At 32.4% G+C, this 11,403-nt stretch overlaps 1 protein-coding gene across 1 annotated transcript; it reads left to right on the forward strand.

Annotated features, from left to right (window-relative positions):
* Positions 1-1,485: 1,485 nt before the first annotated feature.
* LOC107495563 (K(+) efflux antiporter 6) lies at positions 1,486-10,395 on the forward strand. The gene is made up of 20 exons (XM_016116707.3): positions 1,486-1,934; positions 2,558-2,601; positions 2,861-2,919; positions 3,060-3,138; positions 3,238-3,299; positions 3,389-3,464; positions 3,579-3,653; positions 4,779-4,850; positions 4,960-5,043; positions 5,829-5,897; positions 6,016-6,093; positions 6,191-6,279; positions 6,971-7,067; positions 7,273-7,326; positions 8,166-8,261; positions 8,555-8,743; positions 8,839-8,916; positions 9,119-9,163; positions 9,575-9,664; positions 9,769-10,395. Exons 1-20 carry the CDS (start codon positions 1,676-1,678, stop codon positions 9,853-9,855), a joined length of 1,782 nt encoding a protein of 593 aa, XP_015972193.1. The 5' UTR covers positions 1,486-1,675; the 3' UTR covers positions 9,856-10,395.
* The last annotated feature ends 1,008 nt before the right edge of the window (positions 10,396-11,403 follow it).

Below are 11,403 nucleotides of genomic sequence, written 5' to 3' on the forward strand. Positions count from 1 at the left end.
ATTAATTATATTTATTTTCGGTCACATCATTAATAATTTCTGTCAATAATTAATGTTGTGAAACATTAATTGACAATACACATAATACTTGACATGCTTAATTGAACAGTGACCAATATATTTATGAAAATATATTAATTTAATTCTTTTTCCCAAACATAAACCCTATTCCCAATATGATCGAGCTAATAAATTAATAGATTTTTTATAAATATATTTAGTCAATGTCTAATTAAATATGTTAGGTATTATATATGTTATCATTAACATTTCATATCATCAATAGTTGACAAAAATTATTAAATAGATTAACTGAAGAACAAATATGATTCATTTATAATCTTTAAAAAATCAGTTTAATTGATAAAATTTTTCAGATACAAATTTAAAAAATTTTTCATTTTTAAAAGACTAATTTAATTATTAACCTTTGAAAATTTAGATAAAATTAAAAGAATAAATTAAGCATATAAAATTTAAAATCATATCAAAATTTAAATTATAAAATAATATAATTTAAGAGAAAATTTATAAAATTAATTGACAAATTTAAGATTATAATATTTAAAAATTTTTAAGAGTGGTTAGATTCTAGCGTCTATTCCCTTACTACTACATAACTATTTTTTAAGCTTTATTACTCTTTCTAGGTTGGACATAAAAAAAAAAATGAAAGTTAAAAAAAAATCCATTCTTAAATCCATCTTAATTCACCCACCTTTAAGAATATCTAATTTGGTTCCCAATGATTAGTATTTTTTCCTATAGACAATCAAAATAAATAACAACTCAACTCTCAACCACAAAAATATGAGATAAATTAATTTTGTTAATATAATATTTCAAAGATTAATTTGTGTAATAGTTTTCTTTTTTTTTTGTCGAGGATCAAATTTTCACTTAAATTTGGCTAAAAACTAAATTATTCATCCAGAATATAGTCAACCTAGATTATGTCTGTAATTTTGTACACCAATTAATTAACTATACATATTAACAGTGTTAACTATACTTATAAATTTTCTTGATTAAATTAGTCACAGAAGAATTAATACCAACTTGACTTATAGTTATAAAATTTAGGTAGCAAATTGCAAAGAATTTACCTAGGATGTGTCCTGTTATTATTAGTATTTTTTTTTTACTTTTATCTTAATAAATATGTATTCATAAAATATCCTTCATTATGTATATCTATATAAAAAAAACATTTTTTAATATTTATAAATTCAAACGCAAGAGCTTTGATTAGAGTATAAAACATTTATTATATTAACTAATTTTAAAAAAGGTTAGCTAATTAATATTTTTTTAGATTTAAGTTAATATTAATTAATTTTCAATTGTTTTAGTATTGACTTCTTAGAAATGTTTTTCTCTAATTATACATATTTCAGCAGTCTCAATAATCATAATTATTACTAGTATAATATAATAATAATAATAATAATAATATTACTAGCATTTTGACAATTAATGAATGACCACAGCTTGACCTTTTACCTTGCAAGTTGCAAGCACTCACTGTCTTCCTTGGTCCTCGTTCTGCTCATTCTCAAGTTCTCAATTCTTTCTCTTTCTCTTTCTCTTTCTCCGCCACCGGCAACCACCGTCAACCACCGCTTCCGCCGTCGCAGGCACTGCTACGTTGCTCCCCTGCGCCCTCGGCGTAGCAATGTCCCCTGCAAGATCACCTTCATTTTCTCGCCAGAGTCACCACCATTTAACGCTCTTGATTTTCTCAGTTTCGCTCGTACTTCTACTTCAACCTCCGTCGTCACTCGCCATTCGACCCGATGAGTCGGATCGGATCGAACTGGTTGCCAACTCGACCGAGTCCAATGGTACGCTCTCGAAACCCAGGGAAGGAAGCTTCGCGGAAATGATCGATCGAGCTCTCGAGCACGAGTTCACCGAGAACGACCAGAACGAAGGTTCTAGATTAACTTACAGCTTTTCCTTCTCCTGAATTTTTAGTTCTTTCTAGATTGTGAAGAGGTTCGAAATCTCGTTGGATTTTCCGATTGTAGAACCTCACAGGGTTAGGTTGTGAGCTAGAATGTTTTAGAATCTTAGTGCCTCGATTTTCAGTCTTATTTCCGATTTGGAAAGGATTTGCACTGACTTGGTGAATTTTAGTTCTCATTAGGCTATAAAATCATCAGTTCTGCAAAATCTCGTTGGATTTTTCTTCGGATTGTGTTTCTCTCAGCTCCGGAGCTATTTGGAGTTTCTATAATTGCATTTTTTTAACACAATCAATTTGTTGATTTCAATGTTCATTGACCCTGGTTCCTGATCTATAAGAAGAAAATGGCAGATTCGTGCGAATTTCATGTTATTGGAACGACCCTCATTTCGCATCTTATGATTTAAAATCATTTTCATTTTCATTCTTACTGATTTGGGCGTGTTGTATGTATGTGCATTTTTTGAAATGCACTTGAAGTTTTGTATACCTTTTTGCGCCAGTGTTTTTGGATAAGAAAAAAAAAAATCGGAACCTATTTTTGGCGTCTGCCTTTTTATTCTTCTTTGCCTCTTAATATGCTTGCAGTGCCTGATGCGGGGAGCTTCAACAACAGTGTGGCAGAGCAACAGGTTGGTCTTGCAAACAACAACTCCTTTTTTTTCTAATCATGATATCCTAGTTTGATGTAATCAGAAAATATAAACTTAGATTTAATAGCATGATTGAGGTACTCCTTTTATTTTAGTGAAAATATGAAACTTTTCAACCGGCTGTGCTTAGTGGTGATTCACGTTTTAGTTTTTTTACCACTTGTCATATATTTCCATGGTTTCTATATATTACACAATTGACAATTCTCTGGCCTTTATTAATATATGTCTGGATCAGGCTGTACTCGAAACTGTGGCCAGGGTCAAGCCAAAGAAGAACGAGACAAAGGATGAAAAGTACTTCTTTCTATTTTTACACTAGTATTTCATATGTGAAGTGTATCTTCCAGTTACTTAAACTGGGTGTCTGATATGGTGCATTTACCGTAAAAGTTTGTTTCGATATATTATGTAAGTGTGCTTTTTCAAAATTATAGGTCATTTCAACTCCATCATGTATTTAATTTGGATAATGATAATAGAGCTGAAGATACCCCAATGTTGATAGACCGAAAGGTGAGGACAATGTGTTGTTAGGTTTTTCCTTTTTTTTTTTTTTCCTGATATTCTGTTTAGTTTTGCAACTTCTAACTATATATAATATGCATCTTTCAGGATAATGTTTTCATAATATCTAACTTTAAATCCAAGTATCCAGTGCTCCAGCTAGATTTGCGGTAAACTTCTTTTGCTGATTATGTTTTCAGCATATAAGATGGATTATAGTGCTGTTGCTGATGAGAAATTCTTTCATCTTATCTTTTAGATTGATTTCAGACCTAGTGGTCGCTATAGTTTCGGCAACTTGTGGTGGCGTTGCATTTGCTTTTGCTGGACAACCGGTCTGAATATTTTTTTTCTAAGCTTATTAGTAATAAATGGAATCTTTAGGATGTTATATATATATTTTCCCTGTAAAATCACTTCAAGCATTGACTCAAAATATATTTTGACAGGTTATTACTGGATATCTTCTGGCTGGCTCCATAGTTGGACCTGGTGGCTTTAACTTCATTAGTGAAATGGTGCAGGTATTCTTGCAACAGTAATCCTTTTGCAGTTTGTATGTTTTTTAAACTCTTTTATGGTGTATATACTCTCCAGTTTAGTTGGATTTCCATTTGTAATTTTGTTAAAATCTGAGAAAAGAGTCAATGCTTTTGGCTCCCAAACTTAATTGAGGAAAAAATGGTGTGTGAAATTTTTTTATCTGTATTCTTGTAGATAGTGCATTATCTTTTAATTTTGGTAACTTCACTTATGAAAATCGTTAGACTTAATACTGAACAACACATTCTTGCAAAACATATTTTCGGTGTGTTTGGCATGATTAGAAGGGGGAGACTATTTGATTTGCAGATTAGATCTTTTGTTTGGAATGAGTTGATATGGTAATTCTTATCATTTTCCCTGCCTTTGGTTTACAAGTCCTATCAAATTTGGTAAGATTTGGCGGAATTCATCTGATTTGAATTTAAATTTTATAGATTGACCATATTTCCCTTTCTAAATAGCTTATTTAGTAAAATGGAATCAGAGGAAATCCATTTTGATAAGTTCAAAAATTAAGACTTCACTTAATCCAATTTATCGTGAGTTATCACAAAAATAAATTTCTAACCCAAATCATTTATCATTTTTAAGCATTCAAAATACAATGTTGGATATTTTCATTTTCCCTTTTGAACTACTTTTTCCAACTTATATCTGCTGGTAAGTATATCAGAACAGTTACACAAACAAGGCATCATTTACGGAGAAGCTTAATAAACCATCCTTTTCTAAACAACAAATAAATGAAAGAATTTGATTGAGATGAAGAGAATCGGAACATAAAATGAAAAGAAGAATGACTGTAGTGTAGCCCCTTTTGGCCTACAGACATAAATCATTGTGCAAGCAAACATTTTATTCTTAAGTTCAAGGTTCCTCATTCCTCCCTTGACTTCATCATAAAAGAGCCTAAGGACTTTCCACTAATTTGACAGACTATTTTGTTCTCTTCACTGTTTTAAGTAAGAAGTGTCGATGCCACTTAAAACAACAAAAAACATACAGTAGTTAAGTTATATTGCCACATGAGCTTATACTGATGTTTAGTGCCTCTTGCTGAACTCAAGCTTATTTATACAAGCTATATTTACTCAAATACGTAGGTGGAAACAGTGGCTCAATTTGGTGTAATATTTCTTCTGTTTGCATTGGGCCTGGAGTTCTCGGCAGCTAAGGTATTTATTTATTTATTATTTTAAATGTGCTCTTTTCTTTCTTTTTTCTTTTTTTGTGCCATGTGTTAATTAGCTGTACTTACCCTAATTTATACCTGTATGATTGCAGCTTCGTGTTGTTCGAGCAGTTGCTGTTCTAGGAGGGCTACTTCAAATTTTTCTATTTATGTGCATGTGTGGGCTTACTGTATCGGTATGTTTCTACAATTGCAGGTCGCCCAATTTCTGAGTTATTTTGTTGTTTGTCATTGTTATCAATTTATAGCTTCATGTACCCAAAAAAAAAAACATTCAGACAACTGAATAATGGAAACTGTTTGCTATCTCATCTATTTATTGCATGATTCAATCCTTTTACACCTTAAGTACAAATAAATACTGATCTCTACAACTGAACTCGAAGTTTCAAACTTTAATTATTTTAATTTTTTTTTTTATTGAATGAAGGGTTTCTGCTTTGCATAAATTCCACGAGATCCCCCGATCCCAAGGATGATTAGTTTACTAGTTTAAAACTGCTGGGCAGATATGATGATGGGGCAAGAGATCACCAAGTATTAGTTTCTAAGTTTTAATTCATGTCACCTTTCTTTCTGGGAAATGTTTACTTTTCCTCCTTATTGGCCAAGATCCACAATGATTGGTTAACTGGTTCTAGTATGGATTTGTTTTGTTTGACTTTGATTACAAGGGAGTAGATGGAAACAAAATAGAATTAAAATAAATTTCCTGTTAATTCTTATAAATGCAGACCCTACACGGCAGTAGTATGAACTTTGTAGTTTAATAAAAAAGGAAGCCATATTATCACTTTGTCACTTTCTTAATAGGTATTATGCATAATCTGATTTTTGGTGCTGTTGCTGTTTCAGATGTTTCTGGGAAGACAATATTTTATATTTCAACGTGTTTTTTGTTAGTAGACTTTGCCATATGACATTCTCAATGTTGAAGTTCTGATAGGTCTTTATTTTGCAGTTATGTGGTGGTAAAGCCTCAGAAGGAGTTTTTGTTGGTGCTTTCCTTTCTATGTCTTCAACAGCAGTGGTATAACATCATATCCGATCTAATGTCCTATGTTTAAAAGTTCAGATGCAGACTCATGTACTTCATGCCTTCTGAGGCTGTAACCAATCCTGTTTCCTTTTCCTATGTTTTTTACCAGGTCTTGAAGTTTTTGATGGACAAGAACACTACTAATGCCCTTCACGGACAAGTGACTATTGGGACCCTAATTTTGCAGGTACATAATTAGTTATTGCTTGATCAGTTATCATGTCCTATATTGTTCTTTATTTACTATTTTTTGCTAAGTCATGTAATATTAATTTTCCTTGAAGGATTGTGCTGTTGGATTGCTTTTTGCATTACTTCCTGTTCTGGGTGGCACGTCTGGTGTTTTCCAAGGAGTGTTATCCATGACAAAGCTGTAAGTATATAACCTTAAAAGTCTTAAACTTGTACCTCTATTTTCAACACATGATCTTTTCTTCATCTAATTAGCTTTTTCTTTCTCATTTTCACTTAACCCATATAGTAATTTAGTGAAATTCATGCATGTTTTAGTCTTCTGACAATATATGATTGTAAAATGACTTTTTCGTAAAGTCATGTTTTAGTCTTCTCAATTATGCATAATCATATTCAAACAGTAGACTTCCGAATAATATGTGATAGAAACAGGTCCCTTTTAAGCTAGTTTAGCAGGACTAGCTGTTGCCTATAAATACTAGGGGTTAGTTAGTTTTTAGTCAGTTAGAAAATTCTGTTCAGTTTGTTAGTTTAGGAGAGGAAAATTCTCTCGAGTTGGTTAGACCCAACAGTATATGTCAATTGGGGATTGTGATTTACAATCCCTAATTCATCAATAAAATCCCCTATTTCCTGCTAGATCTCGGTTCCTATCAATATGCCAATTTGATGCTATAAAAAAGTAATTTATAATTGCTGCAAAAGTCAAATAGCAAATTAGTGACTTAATTATTCATGTAAAGTGAGAACGAGTGTGTTGAAGTTGTTACTTTAGTGGTAGAGGACAGAGACTCTTCCACATTATAATTGGCTGGCCACTTACCTTGATAAGCATTATGACCTAACATGATACTTCTCTCCCAATCCAGGTTGGTGACTTTGATTGCATTTCTCTCTGTTCTGTCAATATTGTCTCGTACTTGCCTCCCATGGTTGCTTAAACTGATGATAAGCCTGTCATCCCAGGTCTGTATTCTTATCCCACTTTTCTTGTAATATCTCACCTGTGGACTGTGGAAGTAGTTACTTGTTCTCCTTCGTGGTAAAAATGGCACTGATGGTTCAATTGAATGGAAATTTTGCAACTTCGGTTCTTTGTTTAGCTATTGCCATTGTTCAGTTGTACATTTTTGTCTTTCTGAGCTGTTGAGTAATAATCCTGTTTATGCAGACAAATGAGCTCTATCAGCTGGCGTCTGTTGCCTTCTGCTTGCTTGTAGCCTGGGTTGGTTCTCTCTCTAAATTTTCACTCCCTGAACTACTGTATTTGTATTTGAAATTGTTTCTTTGTAATCTGATTTATTTATAAGGAGTAAAATCATAATAGTTTCTTCTAAAACCATATTTTTACCAATTGAGATAATGAGCCCACATCAACTTGCAAAACCCTTGCTGTTTGATACATTTAAAAATGTCTGTACTCAGAACCTTCTTAGCTGTATGCTTATTTACAACTATTAATCACCAAAAGGCTTAGTAGTCATTGCTGACAATGATGTATGCTGGTTTCTATGAACCAAACAAATTAAAGGGTTCTCCCAATATAAGGAATCATGTTAGGTAACTCATGAAGTGATCATTAGAATGCCAGAATTGAGAAACTATTATCTTATAAGAAGGCTTCTTACTTCATGTGAGGAAAAAGTTAATGGATTGTATTAGTTGCTTCCCAAGAAACTGGAGATGTGTGGTATCAAAGTCACACTGGATTCTTGTGTCTCTGCAGAAACTTCTTTATTCTCTACTCATCTGTGTGGAGTGAGTGTGAGCATGAAATTTTGTTTATTTGTTTTTTTTTTCTTTATTCACTTAAATATCTTTAATCGTTTTCAAATAATATGTCCTAGTTTTCATTTCCCAAATAGTAATAGCAATAGAAATATTGGTTGTAGTATTAGTAGTAATAATAATATGATATAATAATACAAACATAAACACAGCCTATTGCCAGAATTGACTCCATAAAGAATGCCCTTTGCCATTATGCATTAGTAGTAATAATGATAATCTTACTGTTACATCTGAAGCTTGACCTTTTGTATCTCTTTGCCTTTATGTTTCCAGAGTAGTGATAAGCTGGGGCTAAGTCTAGAGTTAGGCTCCTTTGCGGCTGGAGTGATGATTGCAACCACTGATCTGGCTCAACATACACTAGAGCAAGTAAGGCACAATGCCAAATAGCAGTTGATTGTTACATGCTTGATGTAGCCTTGTGGAATGTATTGCTTTTTAATAAGATCCATGCACATTTCGTTGGTTATTTTGATTTATGTTCTTCACAAGACTGGGATATTTGTAGAAATTCCTTCTGGAAAGCCATTGTTTACAATCTGGTTCTCATTTTTCTGTCGTTGACAAATTTGATTATTTCATGAACCTAGTTTCTTAACTGGAATGCTTGGTGGTAAAAAGTATTTTATAGCAGGAATTTGACATGTTCACTTTCTCTGCAGATTGAACCTATTCGCAATCTTTTTGCTGCTCTTTTCCTAGCCAGCATTGGAATGTTGATTCATGTTCATTTTCTCTGGAACCATGTTGACATTCTGGTAGCATCTGTAATTTTGGTGATTGTCATAAAAACAATCATAATTGCTTCTGTTGTCAAAGGATTTGGTTACAATAACAAGACTTCAGTACTTGTAAGCTTTATTTCGTAATTTGATGGTCTAAACGCTTTCTTTTTTTTTTTTGTCTTCTCAATGGTCGAGGAACCTAAAGTCATGCATATGTATAGGTTGGAATGTCATTGGCACAGATAGGAGAATTTGCTTTTGTTCTTCTCAGCCGGGCTTCTAATCTTCATCTAGTTGAGGTTTGTGCTAAAATGGTTGTGACTATACTGATGAATCCAGTCTTTGATAGTTTAACGGTTTCTAATCAATAGCCATCCCTGATGTTCTTATTATACAGTGATTTTGCCTTATCCATTGAACCCAGAAAGGCAGAAATGGTGATATAGATTGATACTTAATTATTGCCAACCAATAGGGATTCTGATATTTTATTAATTTCAGGGTAAACTATATTTGCTGCTTCTTGGGACGACAGCTCTTAGTCTGGTACGAAACATTTTTATATATTTGAATTAACAGCTATAGGGATCCGTAACTGATCCATAATTGGGGGTTATAGTCTTGCAGATTTTGAAATGCTGTGAACATGGCAATATACACATATAGCTGATAAACTTGGTGCAAAGAAATGGATAGGACAATAAAAACTTTCTTTCAAAGAGATTGTTCTTTCATTAAAAAGTTTGATTTGAATGTCAATGTTAGACAAGCTTTGATGTGGGAAAAAATTATCTATTCTGCAATATTGAAGTTTACCAAGACCAAGTATTTAAGTCTGAAAAGCGTGAAGTATATCATAAGCTGCCATCAGTTTCAATGCTTTGAACTCAGTGACACTGCTATTAATTTATTATGAATGCATAATCCCATCAATAATTTCTCAGCTAATTTCTGCAGGTAACAACTCCTTTACTTTTCAAGCTAATTCCTGCAGTAGTGCATCTCGGTGTGCTATTGAGGTGGTTCTCTCCTGACAGTTCACTGGAGGTAATAATTCTGGGAACTGATGGATTTTCTTTAGGTGAAAGTCAGTGATCTAATCTTTTTGGTTCTTTTTTCTAATAATTGCCTTATTTGTTGTCTGAGTGTAGATCGGATATAGTAAGGTAGACATCCTCCGCTCAGAAAGTGGGAAGCAGCGAATAATTTTGATGGACCAAGAATCTCATGATTCTTGATAAGTGCTTTTATTTTTTATTTTTTGCAAGACATTAAGCTTTGATGGGGTTCTCCAAGGTGGTGTTGATAAGAATTTCACCTAACTGCAGTTTTTCAGAATCATCCAAACCTAATCCACAATCAATTCTTGCATACCAAACTAACCAAATACTAACCATCATCCAAATCCTCACAAGTGGAATGAACAGGGGAGAGGACCAAAAATCAACTAACAAGACGACGTACAGATGAAGCCGTTTGAAAATATATTCGTTACATTGCTCCACTTACATTCATTTATTTCCCACCCTTTCTTTTGTTCTTTTTTTTTGGCTCATAAATGTATGATATGGTTCAATGAGTAACCATTCCCCTCCTTCCTTTAAGTGTAGTTTGAATGTATTCAATATTTCTGTTCTAGCATCTGTGGCTGGGCTTTGTATATCTAACTATCTAAGGCAGTTCCCGTTTTGTTTTGTTTCTCAATGGTATTTTTGAGATGTGTTGTATAAATTAAAATGACATCTCGCTTATAGGAGCATTCTTATTGCCATGTCAAATACTCCATGACGTATTATGTTAACTTGCTAGTCTCCACACCTTTATTTACATCAGCAAATCAACGTTTGGTATTTTTGTCTCATCCCTCCATTTGTTGATTAACTAGCGTGCCTTAATTCAATAAGCAATATTTCCCTCATTTTGTTCATTACTTATTTTAATTATTTGCATTTGTGTTATTATAAACGAGTAATAAACATTTGGTGTTGTTGAACAAGGGAGATAAGAAATATTCATCATAAACAATTTAGTAAAATTGCCGGAACAGTTTAAAACCCAGACAATTGTGTAATGGAAAAAAAATATGTTGATTTATAATTGGTAGATAGCTGGTTAGAAAACACGAGAAAAAAATTATTTAGCCTGTGTAAAAGATGCTCTGCTCAGATTCCAGAACTTCATTGGAATTCGGGAATCAATGACCACTTACTTCTTCGGTGTCTGTTGTAGAAAGAAGAAATTCTGTTTCTCGGTTTACAAGACCAGGCAGGCAGCATCTTACAATCACTTTTTCTGTTAGTTATTTGGAGGAATATAGAATATAGATCCATATTGAGCTTGTTTTGGAGTCATTGTTTTATTGGAGAAAAAAAAATTGAAGTAAAAATATGAGGGGATAAACAAAAGGGTAATATGAGGGGAATAAAGAACAGAACAAAAAATAAAGATTATTTATAAGTTATATTATCATAGAAACAAAAGTATTCATAGGTAATTATAGCATATAGAAAATAAATATAAAGATGTGAAGAGTTAAGTTTCAAATGCACTAAGATCTAGTTTGGGTAAATAACTTAAATAAACTTTTTCGAAAAAAGAGCTTAATCTACAAAAGTTTTTATTAATAGTAGCTTATAAATAAATTATTTTGTATTTGGATTTTTAGTTATAAAAGTACTTCTTTTAAAGTTGTAGTGTTTAGATAAATAACTCAAAAATTTGTTATAACTAACTACTAAAATAATAGCAAGCTATATAAAAATAAAATCACATGTGAAAAAATAAAA

Source organism: Arachis duranensis, chromosome 6, assembly GCF_000817695.3.
Source record: "Arachis duranensis cultivar V14167 chromosome 6, aradu.V14167.gnm2.J7QH, whole genome shotgun sequence".
In the NCBI taxonomy this organism is placed as follows: Eukaryota; Viridiplantae; Streptophyta; class Magnoliopsida; order Fabales; family Fabaceae; genus Arachis; species Arachis duranensis.

Excerpts from the sequence above, each read along its gene's own strand:
- LOC107495563 (XM_016116707.3), top strand. The coding sequence starts at position 1,676 with ATGTCCCCTGCAAGATCACCTTCATTTTCTCGCCAGAGTCACCACCAT. Across the intron at positions 1,935-2,557 it reads CGAGAACGACCAGAACGAAG|TGCCTGATGCGGGGAGCTTC; the intron begins GTTCTAGATTAA and ends ATATGCTTGCAG. Across the intron at positions 3,654-4,778 it reads TCATTAGTGAAATGGTGCAG|GTGGAAACAGTGGCTCAATT; the intron begins GTATTCTTGCAA and ends TCAAATACGTAG.